At 35.8% G+C, this 16,551-nt stretch overlaps 2 protein-coding genes across 2 annotated transcripts in view; both read left to right on the top strand.

Annotated features, from left to right (window-relative positions):
* The window catches only part of CFAP69 (cilia and flagella associated protein 69), a 78,609-nt gene extending 74,191 nt beyond the window's left edge, over window positions 1-4,418 (top strand). Inside the window, exon 23 of the mRNA XM_079151687.1 lies at window positions 1,920-4,418. Within this exon, the coding sequence (XP_079007813.1) occupies window positions 1,920-2,015 (96 nt within the window). The 3' untranslated portion in view covers window positions 2,016-4,418. The remainder of the gene's footprint in view (window positions 1-1,919) is intronic.
* A 2,527-nt stretch (window positions 4,419-6,945) lies between these two features.
* Window positions 6,946-16,551, top strand: part of GTPBP10 (GTP binding protein 10) — a 31,695-nt gene continuing 22,089 nt past the window's right edge. The window contains exons 1-4 of the mRNA XM_079151709.1: window positions 6,946-7,645; window positions 9,794-9,987; window positions 11,069-11,160; window positions 11,664-11,808. Of these exons, the coding sequence (XP_079007835.1) occupies window positions 7,307-7,645; window positions 9,794-9,987; window positions 11,069-11,160; window positions 11,664-11,808 (770 nt within the window). The 5' untranslated portion in view covers window positions 6,946-7,306. The remainder of the gene's footprint in view (window positions 7,646-9,793; window positions 9,988-11,068; window positions 11,161-11,663; window positions 11,809-16,551) is intronic.

The following is a 16,551-nucleotide window of genomic DNA, read 5'->3' as shown; positions in this document are numbered from 1 at the left end:
TGGGTACAATCTTAGATGTGATAATTCTGGAAGACCTCTGAAAAGATTACATTTCAGTTGAGACTAAAATTATATGAATCAACTGGCCACACAAAGATTTGTGTTGGAACAAGCCAAGCAGAGGGGACAGTCAGGACAAAAGGTCTAGTTTGTACAAACATCTAGGATGTTCAAGAGGAGCATAGCTGAACTGTCAGGAGTCAAATTGTGTGAAGACTTAAAATTTTGGATTTTATTCTACTGCACCAGGCAGATATTGGAAAATTTTAAGTGAGGGGGAAAAACCAATCTGACTTAAGTTATCAAAGAATCCCACAGATTGCTATGTGGCACATGGACCAAAGGGGTCAAGAGTAGAAGCAGTGAAATCAACAGGGGACTTTTACTATAATCTGGACCCAAGATTATAAGTTTAAATGAAGACAGTGAGAGGGGGTAAGAATTGGAAAATATTTAGGAAATTCAGCCAACAGGACTTCACTGATAAGATTGCATGTGAGAAGCCAGGAAGAATGGAATCAAGGTTGACTCAGCTTTTTTTTTGTTTTTTTTTTGCTTAAATCAGTTAGTTAGATGGATGAGGGTGACTGGAGAGAGGTAGTGTTGTGACAGAGAGGGAGAGGGACAAGAATCAAGAGTTCTGTCTTGAAGGTGTTCTTGAAAGATCTATTATGAGGATCTAGGACTTCAATAAAGATAAGGGATAAAAAGTAGGTCAGTCATTCCTTGATCTGGTTTAGCATGAAGCCCAGATGGGAGCCCCATGTTGGGAAGGCTTGTATACTAGTGTGTGTGTGTGTGTGTGTGTGTGTGTGTGTGTGTGTGTGTGCGCACGTGTGTGTGTGTGTGTGTGTGTGTGTGTGTGTGTAGCTCTATCATCTATCTATCTATCTATCTATCTATCTATCTATCTATCTATCTATCATCTATCTATCTTAAGGCTGGTGAGTCAGAGAACTTCTTAGACTCATATGAATGGGCTTGTGGAACCCTGGAATGCACTTCAATAGAATGAAAAAAATTAATGTGTATAATGACGTGGACTCTGGGTAGGGAGCACCCACAACTACTTCTAAGTTTTTAGTAAAGCCAGAAAACTTAACCCTGGACAGTAAAGTCAGGCACTCCCTAACATCTGGCCTTCCGAGGTTTTCCTTTCTTTTTTTCTTTTGTTTTTATGATAATCTGAAAGCAAATAAAAGAGTAGAGATTGAATTGTTGTTAAAGAACTGAATATCTGTAAAGAAACAGACATATTCTGAGTTAGTTCTCTTTAATTTTTGCCTCACTGAGAATATAGCAATACTGTTAGCCAGTTTTACATTACTATAACAAAAACCTGGGATAATCACTTTGCAAGAGAAAAAAATATTATTTTGGTTCAGGGTTGGAGGCTTCAGACCATGATCAGTTAACCCTGTTGCTTTCAGGCCTGTGGCGAGGCAGTATGTCATGGTGGAAGTGTGTGGCAGAGCAAAATCCCTTGACTAGAAAAGCAAAAAAGGGAGGAAAGCGCTGGGGTCCCACTATCCCCTCAAGAACATGCCACAATGACCTGAACACCAGCCAAAAAGCCTTACTTTCTGAAGTTCCACCAACTCCCAGTAGCACAACACTGGGGATCAAGCTTTTGCCACATGGAATTTGGGGAAGTTTTAAGAACCAAACTATACCATATTCCCAGGGTAGACTAGAGTAGACATCCAAGTTCCTTTTTAAATTCCTTCCTACATTCGAAGTCCTTTGGCATTGCTTGGTCTATGCTATCCTGTAAGCCATCCTGTGCTGTCCTGCCAGGCCAAACACACATTCCTCCTTGCCATTTAGGACACCTGTTATCTGGGGTGTTTTTAAGTTCTCTCATTGGGTTGTACATAAGGCATTATATCCTTTCTATAAGTAGGCATTCTATCAAATAGGATTCAATCAAGGAAGCAGATTCTATAAATGGTTTTTGGAATCATTGGAGGATCAAAGAAAAGTCACTAACAAGAGACCACAAAGGGATTTGCTGAAGAAGTCTATGAAATTAAGTTGCTTCTGCATCTGATGGTGAGTATGAAATTGTAGTTACCAGGTAAGAGAGTTAGGAAAAATAGTTGGGCCTACAGGAGAGTAATGCAAGAACAAATAAGAAGCCAGAAAGACAAACTGAAACAATGCTGGTTACTTACTGAATCAAACCCCAACCATGCAGGCCACCTGCAGAAAAAGTTAGTGCTTTTGTCCATATTGCTACATGTGGTACTGGTCAAGAAACTGGAGAAGTTGAAGATCTCATGGGAGCTATAGAAGCTGTAGGACTGGTTTCTACACCATGTAGACAAAGTAAGCCAGGATGCCAGTAACAACACACACACACACACACACACACACACACACACCAGGGCATATGTAAGCAAGAATGTAGTAATGATGCCTGGGGCCCTGCAGCAACTTCAAAGCATAATGGGTGCTGCTTCTTCCTTCCAAGACTCAGGCAAATCTCCCTAATGGCCAACATAAAATTGAAACCATGATAAGGAAGAAAATTCAGGGAAGCATAGTTATAGCTGAATTTGCACAGTACAAAATTACCATGTCATGATAGTCACCAAAATACCAGAAGAAAAAGGGCAGTGACTCATTTCAACCCCATCCCCTACTACTAAATAAGATATGAAGTGATGTTGGATGTATTTAAAACCAACAGAAGTGACAAAATAACTCAATGAACTCTATTGTTTGGTTTTGACTACCCAACAACTCTACCTGAAATTCTCATACATTATGACTAGCACTAGAATGGTAGGTTTTATGAATTTGGGCTTCTGGTTTTTTTTTTTTTTAATTAAAATTTAAAAAGTTTGGTGTCCAGGATTGAATCCAGGGCCTTGAACCTGCTAAGGACACACCCTACTGCTAAGCTTACCCCCAGCCCTTAACTTAAATTTTATTTTAAAAATTTTAACATTTAATTGACATACAAGATTTGTACTTATTTATGGGCTACAGTTTGTTATTCAATGAATGTATACAGTGTGTAATGATCAAATAAGAGTAGTTAGCATTTCTATCTCCTCAAATATTATTGTTTCTGTGTTGGGAAAATTCAAACTCTTCTCTAGTTATTTTGAAATGTATAATTACTTGCTGTAGAGTATAGTTATCCTATTGTGCCATATAACATTATTGTGTTTTGGCACCCATTATTCACCCACTCACTATACCTCCTCCCCAATGTCCTTCTCCTGTCCTCTAGGGACCTCTATTCTACACCCTACTTCTATGTGATCAGATTTTAATGTTCACAAATGAGTGAGAACGTATGGTATTTGTCCTTCTGTGCCTGGCTTATTTCACTTAACATGATGTCCTCTAGTTCTATCCACTTTTGTGCTACTCTTTTAATAAAATGCAGGGCTAGCTGGGTCATGGCTTTGACTCAGTGGTAATTCTTAGGTGACTGTGCAAGATAAAATAGGTCAAGATCACTCAATGTTATGTCTTATCTAATTCTAATTCTGCTATATAGCCTTTTATATCTAGCCTTACTGTATTGTTTGATAAGTAGTCTTTGTTTACTTTCTTGTCATAAACTTCAATATTTTAGAAGAAAGTAATGCAAAATTGATGTAGTTATTGGCTCTTCTCCTCTATGAAGTATAATTTTCATTTATTACACATCTCCTTTTAGGAAAAGGAGTGTTTTTCAACTAATAGGACACCATCTTTTCTTTGATAAAAAGAAAAAAAAAAACTACCTTTCATCATGAGAGAAGTTCCTGTCAGGAATCTGACATAGCAAGATTGATATTAATATTTTTTCAACATGACATTTCATGTGAGAGATGTTTTCATTAATGAACAGATGAAATAATTCTTGTCATAGAGAAAATTTACACAATAGGTAAAGAGATGTCCATATTTAAACACACATGAATGCAGTTCTCACAATGCAAGATAAACCCTTGGAGACTTATTGGAGGATATTATTTCATTTACATTTAAGAAGGGGGAAAATGGATAAAGGAGGGGGGAGATATCGTCTCTAAATATATATGTTATAACAATAGAAAAATCATAAAAAAAATTTATATTTACGGATTCTCCAGTTTTTACCCATATAAAATTATTCAATTGTCCAAGAAAAGAGACAAGAATTTCTCAAAGAAGCAGGAAAGAATAGAAATATTGTGTTTATGCTTTAATGAAATTCAATTCTAGCCTCCAATTTCATATTTCCCTAAGAAGGAAATGCCTCAATATATTGAACGACAAGTCTCAGCTGACACATTAAGATGAAGAAGATGCTTCAAACCAAAGTAAGGTGTCAGACCCAAACTCAGACTTTTAAAGGAAATTATCATAAAATTCTAGGACCTCTTAGGTCCTCTACTCCTAATGGAGAAGGAATAGGGAATTCTTGATCCATTTTTCATGCTCTTTTAGATGGGCAAGAATCTCCAACAAGCCTGTCAAGAGAGCTTACTCTATATTACCTCTCCAAAGGCATGTCCAGAGAAATCAAGAGGTGAAGAGACTGACTTGCCAACTACTTTGATGGTAAAGAGTTTCTATTGCTTTGGAATTGGTCTGTTCTTTCAAATTTTCCCAGTAGTAAAAATGGCCTACAATGGGGGGGTGTTAAAAACATAATTCAACTAATTCTTAGGATTTCTATGATTTTGTAAAAAGCCACCTTTAAATGATACTATTCAAATTAAAGCAAGGGCAAGAAATCCAAAACAAAAATGTTCAATAGGAATGTTTTCGCCATTCATTTTGAATTTAGGTATTAGAAAGATTAAAATTTGCTTCTTTCTGCCATTAACACAACTATTCTGCTTAGTTAGGGATATTGCTTAGTTATTCTGGTTAGTCATGGCAGTGTTCCAGCACATAGCTGAGTGTGTGGGGGAAAATTAGGAATTCAGAAATTGTTGTACAAATTAATGAATGAATAGACTGTAAACCCCTAGGAAGAAAAGCCTTAAGATTATTTTTTCTTCCTTCATGAAGGTCTTGTTTTGGACAATAATTCTATGTTCTGAGGCCTTCAGCATTTGACAACATTTAATTTTAAGTTAAAGAGATAAAAATCTTAGCTGGTATGTATCCTCATTTGTCCAATCCAGTTACCTTTATAATGTGGGAGAATTTAAATGATTTTATCTTACATTATAAGACTCCAATTTATAATAGTTCTCAGAGTAAAAATATTTTGAATGGAATGAAACAAAGATATGTAATTTATATCATGTAGGAATTAGTAATTTATCTACTGTCTTTCTTTTGAATAAATTGATAATTAACAAATGAAAATTCAGTTTCCATTGAGCCCAAGGCCTGAGCCAGATCAACTCTTAAATACTCCTGAACAAGCATAATCCGAAGCATGTAGACAAAAGGTAGGAATCTAATTAAAAGTAGGTGGGAAAACAACATAGAAGATGAATGGAGATAATATATAAAACAGAATCAAGTTAGACAATTTTGGGTCCACTAACAAAATTAATACTTCATAAAAATATTGGATTCGTCAATTAATATTTTTCCATGTTATATTTAAAATAATATCTATACTAAAACTTTAGTTAGATTAAATGCAATATGGTGTCCAGTATTCTGAAACAGAGAATGGTCATAGCTGAAAAACTAGTGAAAGCAAATAAAGTTTGTAGTTTAGTTAGTGATATTGTACCAACATTAATTTCCTCATTTTGATAAATGATTACATAAGATGTTAACATTAGAGCAAGTTAGATAAATGGTATTATATGGGAACTCTTTGTAATCTTTCTATAAATTAAAAATCATTGCAAAATAAAATGTTTTCTTAAAAATTTTTATTAGAACAACTCATATTGAAATATTTCTGCAATCAAATCATGAATTATTTCAATGGCTCTTTAGGACCATCATGACTAATATGCAAGACTCTTCAGTCCTGCATTTAATGGTTTGCCCATACTTTAATCTTCTGAGAAACCATGAGGAACCCATTCTAGCCTCTCAATGGCAGTACGAGTATTTTCATCTACTAATGACTTCTACATCAGCTCTGGATCATGTCCTAGGTCATTTCACCTCATGTTAATTTTAGCTGTACATTTCAAAATGGACAGCTTCCAAATACAATGTTTCTTTTGCTACGTGGTAACTAGAGCTATAATAAATACTTCCAGCTTTGAAAAGAAAATGGGTTGTGTACACTAATAAGAAATAAGCTTCAGAAAATAAGTGCACTGAACTCAACATTATTCTGAAATAAGACGACTTAATAAAGACAGGAATTCAGATGGTAGCAAATGTTATCAAGATTTAACTAGAAACAATAACAACCTAACATCCTGATTTAAGAGAGATAAGTACACTGATGGAGACAAACTGATACTGTTTCAGGTTAATAATCAACATTAAAGTAAGCCACTGCGGGAAAATACATACAAAAATTACAGGTTACACTAATTACAGTTTCACTGATGGTGAAGAGGGGAGTCCGATAACAGTGAAAGAATCTAGATGGAGTGGGATAGTTTTTGCACCTGTTTTTTTTCATTGTTGTTGTTGGTTTTTGTTTGTGTTTTTCCTCAAATAATCACTGCCCTTATCGGGAGGTGAAGAGACTGTCACATTTAGGTGTAAAAAAGATTTTAGAAATTTAGTCGTGGTGTTTAAAAAAAAGAATTACAAAACTTGCAATGTGGTGAGACCCACTGAGAATGTGCATTTTTCACAGAACGAGGAGCATGGGAAGAGGAGGCAAAGGTGCCTAAGAGTCAATTATTCTCTGAAGGTTCTGCCCAGACTGAGGGAAGGTAACCTCTAATTCTCAAAAAGGAGCGCTTCAAACTGAAATCTAATTCCATGCCTGTGTGTTTGCAGGGATGAACCCAACTACTGTGTATAATTATAAAGCTCTAATTAAAAAAAAAAAAAAAAAAAAGACAGTCGGATAAAACTCTTGCTACCTGACTCCAAAAAGCTGCTGAAAATACTTGAACACAAGTTTCTCTCATCCGCTGCCTATAAGATTCTTCTTACAGAACTCAAATCTTGGCATTTTTCTCAATACTTTTGTGTCACAGTTTTAAATTCATTGTCTCTCCCAGCAACACCTTTGGCTGGAGATTACGCGGCTCATTCTTGAATTAACAGCTTTTGGGGAACTGTTTTCCCAGTTGAGTTTCCGTGTCTTTTACGTGTTTGCTTTAAAATCTGCTGGAAGTTTCTCACTTTAATAAGATTCTGATACCTTATAGCTTTCTCAATTAGTATAAAAATTAGTCCAAGCAGCCTCGTCTCAAGTTCTATTTCATTCAAAATGTTAATTCCCGAGGCATCTATTCTGCACCCTACGGTCCCTTGGCACACTACTTCCCGACCTTCATCTCAGGGCTTTACTCAGCTATTCTGGCAGACTTGCAGCCTTTTGCCGCCTCACCCAGAGCCCGACGAGCGACGCACTGAGCGCATGCGCCTTTCCCCACGAGTGCACCGTACCACGCATGCGCCTGTCCTCAGACGCGAGCGGAAGAAAAAAAATATCCGGTCGGCGGCGGGCGATGACGTAAGACGCGCGCCTCACAAAGTGTGCAGCTTCGGCGGGAGGGAGTCGCCCAGCGCAGTCATGGTGCATTGCAGTTGCGTGTTGTTCAGAAAGGTCCGTGCTTGGTGCCCCTCAGCTTGGTGCACCTGTCTCCAGTTGAGCGTCCTGTGTCTTCCTCACTCCCCTCCACCGTTTTCTTTCTAGGGACCTCTTTTTTCTTCTTGGCATTGCCAGTCCTCTCGACCCCTCCTGTGGTCGGGCTTTGCCTACCGAAGTGAAGAATGAGTCTGCATTGAGTGATTAGAACGATTGGCCACAGGGTTTAAGATTCTTTAGGGACCTTGTGTGCACGTGAGAGGAAATGGGGTCTCTGCCTGCCGTTTAGACATGAAGATACTGTAGGTGAATTATAGGGGTTGTTTTTGCTTTTGTTTGGACTCAAATATTGAGTTTTCTTTTTTTATTATCTGTAGACTTTTAAAAAATAGATTTTCTCCTCAGTACACTGCTTTTAAGATCTTTCTAGAAAGGTCTTTCTCAGGAAAACAGAAATGTGTAATTGATGTGTCTTGCAGAAAATTTAGGCTATTTTTTGTGTAGCATTGACCTTAACTGTTTTCGTTAAAATTCACAGCTGCTTAAAAAATGACAGAAAAAAACTTATAATGGCCTCTGCTAGCATCATACTTTGGACATTTACCTTATTACTAATGATCACCTTGAGATACTCCTTTTAAGTGAACCTCCTAAATTTGTGGATCTGATGAATCGAGTTAAAAAAAAAAGTCGCATATTAAATGGATCTTTAAAAACCTTCCTTAAGAATTTTTCAGAATGGTCAGTGTTTCAGTTTTTAAAAAGTGTCCCGGATATACTTGAGATTTAGAACTATCCTAAATGACTAAAAATGAGAAAATTTTTAATTTAAGCAATTACTTTTAAGGTATGTTGATAGCCTGGAGGTTAATACACAGATCTTTGCCTACAAAAGTTCTTGATTTAGTAAGGGAAACAAGTAAAAACTAAATGCAGTGTACAATTTCAAAAAGTGTAATAGAGGGATAATAAAATCGCTGAGAGAGTCAGCAATGTCAAGTTAAGTGTTGATTAGAGGAGTTAGAAATCTGTTCCTCCAATGTTCCCTCAAAATATGGTTCCATTATTTGAGGGAACATTGGAAATATGACATTTAGGAGAGTTTATGATAGGAAGAAAATGACATTCTAAGAAGAAAATCATGAGCAAATTGGCATAGGGTCATGGCAGTACACCATGTAGAACAGAGCAAGAGGAAGAGGTGAATGGGAGGGATTGGACAAATGAAAAGATACTGGTAAGGGTTTTGAATACAGCATTATGAATTTTACATTGTTTTATAAACAGTAAAACCAAAAAAACATGCATGGTTTTTGAGTAGGGGGAAAATATCATTAGAGATCAGATTCATTTCAGAAAAATAGCTGTCAGCAACATGATGGAGGATGCATTAAGGAAGAAATAACTAGACATCCAAAGACTATTTTGGATTTAATGTATTAGTCAAGGTTCTAGGTCAGTGGTACCGGGAAGGAGAGAGCTAGCAAGGCTTCTGGGAAAGAAACAGCTGTAGTCTGAAAGACATGTATTTCTGCAGTCTCAATGAATAGACAAGCTATGATTCCATTAATTCAGGGAACATTGGAGAAACAAATTTTGGGCTGGGGGGATTTGGGGTTATGTTTGGGGATTTTCTTTTGCAGTGCTAGGAATCCATCCCAGGGCCTCGCACTTCTTGTACTTTGCCACTGAGTTGTCCCCAGACCAATATTTTGTTTTTGAGGTGACTATTATATATTCAGGTGATATCCACCAGCAAGTTACATATATTAGGGGTTTCAAATATAAATTAAATACAGATCCTGCTCTCAGTTGCTTTAAACTACTAGAAATCTACATCCTGGTAGAGATAGGCAACAGATTGGACATAGAAAATATCCCACCAGGGCAATAGTTCTAGTACAGATTGAAATCACCCAGGAGAGAAAATTTAGGATAAAAAGGGACCCTGAAGGTAAATGGAACAAAAACCAATAACTGAAGCATATCCTAAGAGAAATGGGAAAAGGAGGTGAGACCTGAGGTGAGCTTTAAAATAAAGGCTCTAGAATTGGCATAGAGAAAGCCATGTTTTATTAGTTTTAAAAAAGAAATTTTAGTGGAATAAAACTGGAAGCTCTAAATTGGTAGGCACATTTGATACCTAATGTTTTCTCTCTTTTTAAGTATGGAAATTTCATTGATAACCTAAGACTCTTCACTAAAGGAGGAAGTGGTGGAATGGGTTATCCTCGTTTAGGTGGAGAAGGTGGAAAAGGTGGTGACGTCTGGGTTGTAGCCCATAAAAAAATGACTTTAAGACAACTTAAAGACAAATATCCTAAGAAACGGTTTGTAGCTGGAGAAGGAGCAAACAGTCGGTAAGTGCTTACTGAATGATTTTAATTTTATAGAGTATCACACCCTTCTAGAAGAAAAAGTTTCCAGATAAAACTTAATTGGTAAATTATATCCTGTATTTGTAACTGAGCAAGTCTAAAATGTCTAAACTCATGAAAAGCTGTGTCTTTGTATTTTGAAGTCTTTAAACTTTTTATCCATTTCTTCTCTGTCTATATTCCTTTTTGCTCTTCCTCTATAGAGAAAAAATGATATGAATCCCCACTATTCTAAAATTATCTTGGACAACCATTAGGAAACCTTTTTCACATTTCAACTATGCTACTCTGCACTGCCATTAAAAATCAATCACCTGTAGTTCTTCCACCCAGAGATAACCACTATTTTTGACTTATTTTAAGACTTTTTGTGTTATACATATAATTGTGTACCCAAGAAAAAAGAAAATAGAGATCACTGTTTTACAACCTCTTTTTACTTAACATGTTTCTCATATCAGAAAATTATTCAGAATGCTGCATAATATAGTATCAGAATTAACTATTTTATCATTTACCTATTTAGGCTATAGTTGTTTTTAGTTCATTATTTTTTATTTGGGGGGAGCGGGGCTTGTTGTTATAACCACAATATAACATCCTTGTGTAGATGCTTTTTACATAGTTGTTAAATATTTTTTGGAGAATAAATTCCTGGAAGTGGACTTAACTAAGTTAGAAGTTTGTACTAATTATTTTTTCATGAGCTGTTTAAGAGTAGTCACAAAATGCTTAATTATGAAGTGGATTTTGCATTTTTTTCTAGCTTATATTGTAGCAATGAGATTTTCATTCCAGATGTGTAATATCTTAGTTCATTTGGTGACTTGGTGGTTAGCTTGGTAACTTAAATCATTTCCTATTACCATTTTTATACCATACAGTAGTCTAAAGTGCAGTAATTAGGGATAATTTTAGTTTTCTTTAGTATTTGATCATTTACCACCTGTATTACCCAGAACAGTTGATTACTATTCTTTGTATTTACTTGAAACATAAACCACTTAATTCAGGACTTTTTTATTTTTTAATTTAGTTTTAAATTATATTTCATTTTTTGTAGGGTTAGTGCACTTAAAGGCTCCAAAGGAAAAGACTGTGAAATCCCTGTACCTGTGGGTATTTCAGTAACTGATGAAAATGGTAAAATTATAGGTGAGTCTGTTGACGCTTCTAAGGTTGTGAAAATTTGAGGGTTTTGAAAAATAGCTTATAGAGTTTAAGAAGAATTTTTTAAACATTACTTTAGCTACTAATTTATAAAAGAGCTTTCTAAAGTGTATATGAAGTTTGTTCAAAATTTACTGTTGAATTTAAGATTTTTTAAAGATATAAGAGTACTTGTTTTTAAGACCTATAGCTAGTGTCTTTTCAGTTGCTAACAGAAGTGTTTTTCCAGGGTCAGACTTACATATTTATTACTTATTTTGGTGGTACTAGGGATTGAAACCAGGGCATCACTGGTGGCAAGCAAGCACTCCACCACTGAGCTATACCTCTAGCCCTGTAGGCTCAGAATTTTCAAAGAAGCTTGGTCTTGTACTTTAGTCCTTTAGATTTATAAATTGAAATTTCTTGGCATGTTTTTCTGGAAGAAAAATACCACATTATTGATTACACTTATTAATCTTTGCTGTATTTCTCTTCCTTTTTTAAAGGAGAACTCAATAAAGAGGAAGACAGAATTTTAGTAGCTGAAGGTGGCATTGGTGGTAAACTACTTACCAATTTCTTACCATTGAAAGGCCAGAAACGAATAATTCACCTTGATCTGAAGCTAATAGCTGATGTAGGCCTGGTGGGGTATGTACCATTCATATTTTTATCATACTTTCAGAGAGACATTTCGTGAATAGGAAATAAATGTAAATAACAGTTTGGGCCATGAATTTTTCAGGTTTATAGAATTTGTGTGCTGTTAGCGTACTTTGAGAATATGTTACCAAATTCACAGTTGACGCTTGAACAGGGGTTGGGGTTCCAACCAACCCCATGACCACTCCCCTGCAATCAAAAAATGTATGTAACTTTTGACTCCTCAAAAACTTAACTAGTAATCACTTCTTGACAGGAAGCCTTGTAGATAACATAAACAGTCAGTATATGTTTTATATATTATGTGCATTACATGTGGTGAAAATTTTTTGAGAACTTTGAGAAATCACTTTTTACTGTTATATGCAATTTACTGGAGAGGCAAACTGCTCATGTGGATATGATTTGGGTCACATGGGATTTTTAAGTGGATACTTGTGCAACACTTGAGCTCACTGCCATAGCAACAGGAAGTAGCTTAGAAATTATTATAGTAGTGTATTATGCACTGCAGTTAATTTTATGAAGTTATGTTTTTGTACTGAATCTTTTATTTGTTTACATTTACCTTGACTGCAAATGGTGCCATGTATGATCTGTAAGTTTGTGCAAAAGTTTTTGCCAAGTTCCAAAACAAAAAAATCTGCACTAAGGTAAGATTTGCAATTCAAATTCATGCTCTGCAAGGGTCAGCTTGAATTATTTTCAAATTGTCAAAATAGAGTTTCCTAGTTACTATTCATTTGTAAAAGATTGGAGCAAATGAAATGATCATTGGAATGTAAGAGAATGAATAAAAAAAATAAATTGAGTCAAATGAAATATTATAAGAATGTTAAAGAATATTACTGATATAAAATTAGAAATCCAAAACTGTACTTTTAAATACTTCTAAGTATACAGAGGTACAACTGTATAAACGAAAAGTTGTACTCCATTTGTGTACAATGAATCAAAACGTAGTCTGTAAAAATTTTTTTTAAAAAGTATACAGAGAGATTGGGGTTGTGGCTCAGTGATGAGTACTCGCCTAGCATGTGTGAGGCACTGGGTTCGATTCTCAGCCTCACATGTAAATAAGTAAATAAAATAAAGGTCCATCAACAACTAATAAAAATATATTTTTAAAAAAAGTATACAGAAAGAAAAAGAAGGTAAAAAGCAATTAAAATATCCTTGAGAGTGTTAAAAGGGAGATTGACATCATTAATTAAATATGTAAAGACTAGTATGGACACTGTCAGTCCTCAGACTTACTTTACTTTTGGGCATTGAATTGAATTTCGTCGTTGCTGTTTCTTTATGCCTCTGCTTAGGATCTGTCTATTCTTGGTATTGCATACCTCATAATATTGTCTTCTCCACTAGTCTCTGTTCTTTCATTAAACAATGCCATTTAGCTGAGGGGTTTGCAGTACTGGTGCCTACCACAGGAGGATAGATATCAGCAAGATGGAGAGTAGCTAAAGGAAGGGTAAACTTTGATTTGCATTGCTCTCTTTGTCTTCCTCTCCCTCTCCCTGGCTCCCTGTGACAACATTAAGAGTTTTTCATATGGAAATAATAGGAAAACTGCCATATTGGTATTCTGCTCCAGATTTGTTCTTACTTTTCCAATGCCTTTTTTTTTTTTCTTTAAAGCTTTTCTCATATTTCCCTCCAGCTGTCTCACTTCTTTACCAGACTATTATGTCTGAATCTGTTACTTCTTACACTGCCTGACCAGCCAATAGGTTTTAACCACCATCGACTTAGAGTGCCCAGAGAGCCTATTCTTACTGAAGTTATAACAGGGAAGTTGCTTTCCTAGTTCGCCATTCATATTTAATTTTTTAAATAAGTCAGAATTATGAAGCATAGTATCTGTAATCTTCTATTTTCTTCAGGAATGTTGTGGGTTTAATAGGGTTTAGTGGACAAGAACTGGGAATCCGGTTCTCCTAGCCTCATTTAATAGAAAAATGTGTTTCAGATTCCAAAGTAACACTTTTAAGACAAAAACTGAGTATGAGTAGTAAAGGTGAGGGACTACTCAACTGTATGAGTTAGAATCTCAAATCCTTCAGAGGTTGACTTGGTCTTAGATAAGATACATACCTTCTCTAAGTCTGTGTTTTCTCATCTTTAATAATGGATGGAGGTAGTTCTCATCTTAAAAAGTTGTTGAGGGGAGGGAGGGGTTAGAGTTAGGATTAGAGTTAGGGTTAGGGAGGGGGGCAAGAATGGAGGAAGGAAGCACTGTATAGAGGGAAAAGAGGGGTGGGAGGGATGGGGGAAGGGAAAAAATAACAGAATGAATCAAACAACATTACCCTATGTAAATTTGTGATTACACAAATGGTATGCCTTTACACCATGCACAAACAGAGAAACAACATGTATCCCATTTGTTTACAATAAAAATAAATAAATAAAATTTAAAATAAAAATTAAAAAAAAAAAGTTGTTGAGACAATGCATTTACAGCAGAACACATACTTTCCATTTATGCAGGCCCAGTGAATTGTAGCTGCTGTCTTCATCTTTATTATGTTGGCAGTTTTTTGGAGACTTCATATAGGCTTTTCAGAAATGGTTTGAAATTATAGGTGGTACTTCAAGCATCAAAATTCTCAAGCAGAATGTGTAACATATGTACTCTAGTGTTTTTAAATTAGGCAACTATTATTGAAGATAATACTGTGAATACCAGCAAACCTTTTAGCTGGTTTCAGGGATGAACTGAACCTTTATATGACTAATACATTGTACTATACGTTGTCAAATCTGAACTTCACATATGTTGGATTTCAGCCTCTAAAATTTTCATTAAGTACTTTTTAAGAAAAATATCAAATGTCTGTTCTTCTAACATTAGCGTCCTTCAAAGAGATCATTCTTTGGTATCTTTGGAAATAGTTACTTGCATTTTTCTTTTTTTTTTAAATTGTAAACAAATGGGATACATGTTGTTTCTTTGTTTGTACATGGAGTAAAGGCATACCATTTGTGTAACCATAAATTTACATAGGGTAATGTTGTTTGATTCATTCTGTTATTTTTTTCCTCCCCCCACCCCTCCTACCCCTCTTTTCCCTCTATACAGTCCTTCCTTCCTCCATTCTTGCCACCCTCCTTAACCCTAACCCTAAACCTAACCCTAACCCTAACGCTAATCCTTCCCACCCCCCATTATATGTCATCATCTGCTTATCAGCGAGATCATTCTTCCTTTGGTTTTTGAGATTGGCTTATCTCACTTAGCATGATATTCTCCAATTTCATCCATTTGCCTGCAAATGCCATAATTTTATCATTCTTCATGGCGGAGTAATATTCCATTGTATATATATGCCACAGTTTCTTTATCCATTCATCAACTGAAGGGCATCTAGGTTGATTCCACAATCTGACTATAGTGAATTGAGCAGCTATGAACATTGATGTGGCTGTATCTCTGTAATGTGCTGATTTTAAGTCCTTTGGGTATAGGCCAAGGAGTGGGATAGCTGGGTCAAATGGTGGTTCCATTCCAAGCTTTCTGAGGAATCTCCACACTGCTTTCCAGAGTGGCTGCACTAATTTGCAACCCCACCAGCAATGTATAAGTGTACCTTTTTCCCCACATCCTCACCAACACCTATTGTTGCTTGTGTTCTTGATAATCGCCATTCTAATTGGGGTGAGATAAAATCTTAGGGTAGTTTTGATTTGCATTTCTCTTATTACTAGAGATGTTGAACATTTTTTCATATATCTGTTGATTGCTTGTCCGTCTTCTGTGAAGTGTCTGTTCATTTCCTTAGCCCATTTGTTGATTGGATTATTTGTATTCTTGGTGTAGAGTATTTTGAGTTCTTTATAGATTCTGGAAATTAGCGCTCTATCTGAAGTATGAGTGGCAAAGATATTCTCCCACTCTGTAGGCTCTCTCTTCACATTACTGATAGTTTCCTTTGCTAAGAGAAAGCTTTTTAGTTTGAATCTATCCCAGTTATTGATTCATGCTTTTATTTCTTGTGCTATGGGAGTCCTGTTAAGGAAGTCTGATCCTAAGCCTACAAGTTGAAGATTTGGACCTACTTTTTCTTCTATAAGATGCAGGGTCTCTGGTCTAATTCCGAGGTCCTTGATCCATTTTGAATTAAGTTTTGTGCAGGGTGAAAGAGAAAGAGGGAGAAAACTCAAATTACTAAAATTCGGAATGAACAAGGAAATATCACAACAGACACGAGTGAAATACAAAACATAATTAGAAGCTACTTTGAAAATCTATATTCCAACAAAACAGAAAACCTTGAAGACATCAACAAGTTTCTAGAGACATATGAATTACCTAAACTGAACGAGGAGGACATACACAACTTAAATAAATCAGTTTCAAGCAATGAAATAGAAGAAGTCATCAAAAGCCTACCAACAAAGAAAAGTCCGGGACCAGATGGGTTCTCAGCAGAGTTCCACAAAACCTTTAAAGAAGAGCTCATTCTAATACTCCTCAAAGTATGCCATGAAATAGAAGAGGAGGAAACCCTCCCAAACTTCATTCTATGAAGCCAATATCACCCTGATACCTAAACCAGACAGAGACACATCAAGGAAAGAAAATTTCAGACCAATATCCTTAATGAACATCGACGCAAAAATTCTCAACAAAATTTTAGCAAATCACATACAAAAACATATTAAAAAGATAGTGCACCACGATCAAGTGGGTTTCATCCCAGGGATGCAAGGTTGGTTCAACATCTG

Source organism: Sciurus vulgaris (genome assembly GCF_902686455.1).
Source record: "Sciurus vulgaris genome assembly, chromosome: 8".
Classification (NCBI taxonomy): domain Eukaryota; kingdom Metazoa; phylum Chordata; class Mammalia; order Rodentia; family Sciuridae; genus Sciurus; species Sciurus vulgaris.
This window is presented reverse-complemented; position numbering and strand designations above follow the sequence as displayed.